Source organism: Miscanthus floridulus, chromosome 7 (genome assembly GCF_019320115.1).
Source record: "Miscanthus floridulus cultivar M001 chromosome 7, ASM1932011v1, whole genome shotgun sequence".
Taxonomy (NCBI): Eukaryota; Viridiplantae; Streptophyta; class Magnoliopsida; order Poales; family Poaceae; genus Miscanthus; species Miscanthus floridulus.
Window position 1 is genome coordinate 8,917,658 of NC_089586.1, and position 7,420 is coordinate 8,925,077.

The window sequence follows — 7,420 nt, forward strand, 5'->3', positions numbered from 1 at the left end:
TATGTGAGGCAAATGTAAGGAATCACACCACGGCGACGGCGACGGCTGCCGGTGCACCTGCGTTCGAAATCCGAATCGTGTCTTCCAACAGTAAGACGAGAGGTGTTTTGCGATTACTTTAAGGGCTTATTACGCACGCTCGTGCTTGCAGTAATTTTTTTCGCCGTTTCACACGTCCAGGTGGAGCCTGTGCCGCCCCGAACGTCATCGGCATCGAGAAGAGAGGAAGAAGGCGGATGTGCAGCCAGCGTCACGAGGAGGAGGGGACATCGAGACGAGGCAGCAGAAGACGAGGAGGAAGATGCAATATCCGATCTATTTTTAAAATATTGAAATACAACACTTGCAACATATGTATGAAGGTTGATGAAACACTTGAAACATGTATCTGAAACACTTGAAAAAAACACCTAAAAAACAAAACCATTGCAAAAAGCATAAGCAACATCCAGATAAAATACTTGCAAACATATGCAATATCCAGATAAACACACTTGCAACATACATATGAAAAATTAGATGAAACATTAGAACAAAAAGCTTGCAACATACGTGTACAACTATTGCAACATCCATATGAAACATTTGCAACATACCTCTAAAACATCTGAAACACTTGAAAACAGACGCTTGCAACATGCGTTTTTAAGCGCAACATATACTTGTTGCTTGGACGAAAATGGAGGCTCGTCGACGCGGAGCTCGACGCCGGCATGGAGCTCGATGTTACGAAGTGGCGCAGAGGTCGTTGGTGTGGAGCTCATCGGTGGCACGGACCTTGACAAGGGCGCAACAGGCAGATGGAGCACGGGAGGCGCGGGTACGGACGACGGCGGCACATGAGGGTGGGATCCGTCCCGCGAGCAGGGGCGTGCGACGCGAGCGGGGGCGGTGCGAGGGAGGGAAGGATCCGTCCCGTGAGCAGGGGCGTGCAGTGAGCAGACGCCGCAGAGCGAGTGGGCGATGCGGATGAAGGCGGCGCAGGCGGGGTCCATTTTGCAAGCGGGCGACTCGGATGGGGTCCGTCTGGACGGATGGATGACCAAGAGCATTAATGTTACTTTTACCGAGCAATGCTTGCTCAATAATAACAACAAATGCAAATTAGAATTAGTATTATGTAATAACCCTCCCTATGATGGGTCTGGCTCAACATGTCAGTAACATCATCACCCTAGTGTTGTTTTCCCATAATTGAAAGCCATTATTCGCAGTATTACAGAGTGATTGATAATTTACATGGCAATGTGTTAGATGCATCACATTAATAATCACCTCCTTAGCATTAATGAAAATTTTAAGCTTGTTTGAAGTCTTTTAAATCTTACTTCGCATTAAAAACTTTGAGCACACACTTTGTTAAGGATCTTTAGATTTTACTTAGAACGCATATGTTCTGAACCAATGATTTAGATGATTTCTCCATATTTTTTTGAAACAATCTTTACTTAACCGAAAATTCAAATATAGCACTCTAAGAAGATTTTTAATTTTAAAACTATAAAAGTTATGATGCCAGATCCAAAAAAGAGTTATGATTGATTTTTAACATCTAGTTGAAGAACAATAAGATTTTTTAGGTGCTTAGGTCCTCCCTTTGGATGGACAAGAAAAAATAGCTTAATAAACACCCAAACATAGCATTCCGTGAACAATTTTAGTTTCAAAACTACAAAATGTATGATACTAGATCCAAACAAAATGGGTCGCTCTCGATTTTAAGCATCCACATAAATAAAATTAAATCAAAACATTTTTAAGGTTTATAGGTCTTTTGTTTTGGATCGACAACAGAAGTATGAATTATGCCAACTAGGATGGCGTGCAATTGCATGTTAGGGGCGCACACGGAAAGTACTCTTGACGATACCAGTGTATACTGTAAATATCTTATTAGTCACACTAATATATATCGTGACGGTAGTGATGAGTCGCGCAATAGCTTTTAGTGTTGGCATGACTCTTTTCAAGGTTCTTCCAGAGGAGTTAGAGCTGTTTTAAAGAAGCCATAATTTGTAGCTCCTTTCAAACGACTCCGGCTCCTTCGCTTTTTACTAAAATAAAGCTTCTTTAGGGAAACGTTTGGTAGGGCTCTCTCACAGGAGCTAGAGCTAAAGCCAGGAAGGAGCCATGCCAAACAGGACAAATGAGTCAATTCATGATAATTTATTTTGGGCCATACTTTTTTTTTTCAAAATATAAGTATTTTTGACTTGTTTTTTTTAAATCCTTAGGATTATTTGTCTTGTTTCTAAAAGTTTACTAACGTGCACTGGTTTTAATGGTTAAGGGGCTAAGATTAGGTACCAGCAAAGGTATACAGATTTTTTCGGCTCACACTTGCAATGGCCGCCGCCGTCGTGTCCGCTCCCCGGCGTCAATGGCGGTACACGTGGGAAGCCCTAGCCCACCTCCCCCTCCTCCGCCTATACCTCTTCCCCCGCCCCGCACTCTCCTCCCCCTTCCCCTCCGACCTCCGCGCCGACCTCCGACTCCAGGGTTCCCTCCTCCACCTCTCATTCTCGCTGCCCGGGGATGGTGCCGCCGTCGCGCTCAGGGTCCCCGTCCCGAAGGTGCTCGTTGACCCCTCCGCCCCCTTCGACTGCCGTGCCGCCGCCGCGGGGGACCACCTCGAGCTCCGCCTCGCGCTCGTCCTGCCCGTCGACCACCCCGTCGTCGCCGCCGCGTTCCCCCCGCCCGCCGGCGCGGAGCCTCCGGCTTCTCTAGCGCTGCGCGATGGTCAGTCATTCCTATGCTGTCTCTCCGTTTGAAATTAGGCTTGGCAAAATGTTCGTTTTGTATCTGTTTTTTCAGATGAAACTGAATATGCATTTTTATGATTCGTTGTCATCAATAAACAGATTTGAAGAGCTTATCTACTGGAGACGTTCACTTGTATTGCAAAAGTTGTTCGTCAAGGTTGACAAAACAGCCACTAAGGTATAGAGCATTCGTGCCTTGTCACCTCCAGTTGTATTGCACTTTGTTGTAATCTTCAGTAGCTAGTTTATGCGTAGCATGTGTATCCAGTGGATATTTGTAGAAACCTGTCCTGCTTAAATCATATTTCTGGCACATATAACTAGTGGTTCACACTTGGCACCACTAGACAATGTCATTCCATTTAATCTGCACATTTATTGCATCAGTCATTAGCGAAAATTGAAATGGTATATAGTTAGGTCTTATGTGGCATTTCACCTCAGTGTACTTCTAGCTTAAAGTGAAGTGGCTGTTTTTCCCCAATTTTTGGTCAAGTTAAACAACTTCCCACTGTTCACAGCTTCTGTGCAACCAATGTTATTCATATTCACATGTATTGACTTTTAAGATTCCCTGCACTTATGTATGTTTTACCTTGATTTTAAGTTGGAGAAGTCTTACTGTTTATAGGATGATGGCTCCTGCTTGACCACAAAGATTTGCAAAGTTGCAGTGAATTAAAATGTTCTAAGTGTTAGCCTTCGATTGTTCTACCTCTGTTGTTTGTTATTCCGGATGCATCTGAAGCTTACTCCCAGAATTCTAATTTGTAGAACTACCTGCAATCTGCAGATCAGAATCATATCGTTTTTATCTTCCACCAAAGCTGCATGTTGATAAACCTAGAAATTCCTATTGCGAGTAGTGATTTGAGGTTATTACAAAATTTGGCTACTTATGAGCTGGTGTATATTTGTTGGCTTTTGCTCATGATTTCCTATTAATATCTTTTAGTTAGACTTGAGAACCTGGCTCAAAATTTCTTATTACACAAAAAATGATTTTGACATTATCTTGGTGGTGAGTATAACAATCTCGATTCCCTTTTTTTACAGGAAAATCATGGAAATGCCATCTGTAGATTGGGAAGATGTGGCTGACAATTGGTTTGGTGGATGTTGCACCTCATTTGGTGGTGCAGGCGAGAAACTCGTATCTCAGTTTATTCGTGCATATGGTCGTTTAGAGGGAACAAGTCTACTGGATGCAACTGCCATTACTGTAGAAACAGACTATCTTGAAGCGGATTTAGTGTCTCAGCTAGCTTGTTCGGCGCTTAGTAGAGATTTTGTTGCTATAAAAGAAGCTATATTTGATGTTAGTGTAGAAAAAGATCATACCACTGGCAAGATAAAGATGAATAATTCAGAAGAGCAAGCAAAGATCACAGCTACTCGTGCACAACTGCCTATTATTTTGGAAGAGGGGACTAGTGTTAGTAGTAGTGAAACAAATGGAGTCAGTCCTCAGACTAATCAGCCTGTCACTTCTCAGATGGAAACTGATACTGATGTGTACTTTGAGAAGTCTGAAAATGACTTCTGTGTTGAAAACATGGGGAAATCTAAGAAAGAGGTTGATTTGTCGCTGGGAGATCTGGGCCATTGCTGTTGTGTCAATGGATCCAATGGGAAAGCTGAAGATAACCCTTCACAAATGTCCTTGGGGAACGAGAAAAAGCAGAATATGTTGGAGATTAAAAGGGATTACAAATTAACAAAAACCATTTCTCTTGGTAGTAGCTTTGTTGTTAAAGCTTCTAACCTTTTGAATGATTTTGAGTGGGTTGGGCTTTTTTGTGGTCGATGTTCATCACCTCTTGGTTCATACCCTTCTCAGTGTTCACTTGTTCCGGCTGATGGCCGTGTACGACTCTTCAAGTGCTACACATCTACAGAAATTCCTGTAACAGGGCCTCGTGATGCGTTTAGGTAACTCTCTACACTGCTTCTTAATCTTGAGATAGATGTTAAAGGCCCACAGTTCTGATTCTATTGTAAAAGGAAAATAAGCACTCCGTTCCAAATTGTAAGACATTTGGCATTTCTAGGTACATAGCTTTTACTGTGCATCTAGTTATACTTTATGTCTAGGTCTATAGAAAAAACTACGTATCTACAAAAGCCAAAACGACTTACAATTTGGAATAGAGGGAGTATTAAGTATGATCTTTCTTGCTCTGTATAGATATTTTGCACTTATTGCTAAGAAGTTGATTTCACCACTGATACATGGACATACATTATCTATGTGCAGGGGACATACATTGGAAAGAGTTTTTGTGAATCTGCTGCTCGAAGTCGCAGAAGACGAAATATCTTTTCGTACAGTAGTCAGAGATTTGAAAACCAAAAGGCCCATGCTGCAATTAGTTCTTCTTAGCCCAAAAGCATGGTTATCTTCTGGCTGCTGCTATGAAAATGATATCAATGGTTCACATGGAACAGCAGACCTGCAGCCTAGTGTTAAACTCTTGTATTCTGATTATAGCAATGCTTCAGAAACGGACTTAAGGTACATTTTTAGCACACTGCACACTTTTTATGATGTTTGTGATCTTTGCTACTCCCTCCATTCAAAATTGAACTGATCCATGTCTTGCATAAAAGAACAGAGGAAGTATTTAGCTATTTAGTCATGGACAAAACTTTTGAAACCTTTTCTTTTCCATTCGCAGAAGATGCATTGCACATAGTATGCCATAGGTTACTGGCAGTGTAATCTTATTCTAGTGTTGAAATAGAAACCCTCCTTGCTCAATATCTTGAGGTCCATACTGGTTTTTAGTTTTACATACATGTCTAATGTTTACTGGCAGAGAAACATTAACACTGTGTTTTGTAAGAATGCCGGCAATATTTAGTCATTCGAATTTCAAACTGATATCTGAGCTGTTCCTTTCTTTTGTCAAATTACTTGCTGTTAATGTTCATAATTCTGCAATAATTAACTGAAAAAAGACTATTCTTGTTTGAGTATCATAATTATGCCTTGGCTATGGGTTATGGCTTCCAGCTCCAAACTGGCCAAGTGGTTGGGGTACCGTTTTTGTTGATGACAAATTTTAGGATCTAAAAAAAAAAAAACTCGACCTGCGGGGGGATGACGGCCCCGGGTTTTTCCCTTAAGAAGAAGATCTTCTCACACAGATCGAGAAAACCCCCGAACCCCCGCCCCCATCCTGACGCAGTGGTACCGTAACCCTATGAGAACCGGGCCGGGGCCTAACTGCGCTTTGGCACCTGGGGGCGGGCGAGGGGATTTTTTTAACCTCAGCCTGAAATTTGCTCCCACGGGGAGTCGAACTCAGGACCTGAGGAGTGCCGCCGGGTCACCTAACCGCTTGGACTAGGTGCCCTTTGGCGCAAATTTTAGGATCTCAGCAGATGGCTTGCATATCTGCAACATTTGTTTGATGTAAAGTTCAGTTCTTCCATGTTATTACTTGTATATACCTCAGTATTTATTTTCTTCAACTGTGTTGACAACAATGTGTATTATCCCATCTTCAAGGCTGTCACGTGCAAAGCCATATCCCATAAGGTCAACATACCATGTCTATGTGCTTTTCTTTTGATGTCATTGTTACTTATCTTCTGCTGTTTCCAACTCTTAGGATTGTCGAAGAGTGGACATCCAAATATCGGGCTGAAGAGCTGTACATGATGAAGCGTCAAATAGACGAACTTACTGAATGCCTAAGCTCAGTAATGGATAACTTTCCTGTTTCTTGTTCTTCCCTTGAAGGGATGCAGCTCTCATCTCTTAGGCGCTGACTTGAGTATTCGACAGGGAAATTGTGCCTGGACTGGTCACATTTTTGTACTCAGAGGCCATACAGCTAGCATAGAATCCTGATCGGCGTACCTGATCATCCCCAGTTTCTTTTGACCTTTCAGCAAGTTCCCTGATCATTTCTTTAAAGTTTAAGATGTCACGCCTTGTCCTCTGTTCTCAAAAGATTTGGCATCCAAAATGGAGTAATGGCTAATCCAAAACTTTCAGCTTCTCTGGTAATATAGTTGCACAGCATTTAGCATGCTATTAGTGGCTCTGAAGGTTTAAATGATCAAACATACTAACCGAGTTTTTCTTTCGGCGTATAAAATCCGATATGTCTTGATTTTCTTATATGGAACTAACTCCAACTATTGGTGACAAATTTGTGGAGTGACTTGCTCTTGGAAGTTTTAAGATTCCTTTCGGATTTGAACAAAGTTTTTGAACCAAACGCAGATCAGCATCTTATTAATACTGGCCCTGATGCTACTGAAACATCTTCTATTGAAATGGCTAAGTCTTGAATGTACGGTTTTGGCCCAAGGTCCAACTGATGTCTGCATACCAGAGGTCCTGTGACACATTTGTGATTATTTCGATGTAAACCACAACATTCCTTGTCCATTAAGATGACAAGAAGGACACGATCAATTGGCATGTATATTGCATTATTGCTGAAGGAAACAGTACTTTGAGCTGTCATGCATGGGTACAACCACTGTGCCCTCTGACGGGATAGAAGAGTACTAGCCTCTGTGCTTGTGTAACATAACATCAGCAGTTGATGAGCACCCCTGGGAGGCTGGGACACATCTGTGATGCACATTCATGACTGGTAACTTGTTCATTCCTTTCCTACAGAAATCGTTTCACTGCA

General features: G+C 42.2%; 1 protein-coding gene across 1 annotated transcript; it reads left to right on the forward strand.

Moving 5' to 3' along the window:
- The first annotated feature begins 2,345 nt into the window (after nucleotides 1-2,345).
- Nucleotides 2,346-7,200, forward strand: LOC136462487 (uncharacterized). Its single transcript, XM_066461580.1, has 5 exons — nucleotides 2,346-2,739; nucleotides 2,862-2,940; nucleotides 3,819-4,694; nucleotides 5,020-5,277; nucleotides 6,380-7,200. The coding sequence occupies exons 1-5, from the start codon at nucleotides 2,346-2,348 to the stop codon at nucleotides 6,537-6,539; spliced, it is 1,767 nt and encodes a 588-aa protein (XP_066317677.1). The 3' UTR covers nucleotides 6,540-7,200.
- The last annotated feature ends 220 nt before the right edge of the window (nucleotides 7,201-7,420 follow it).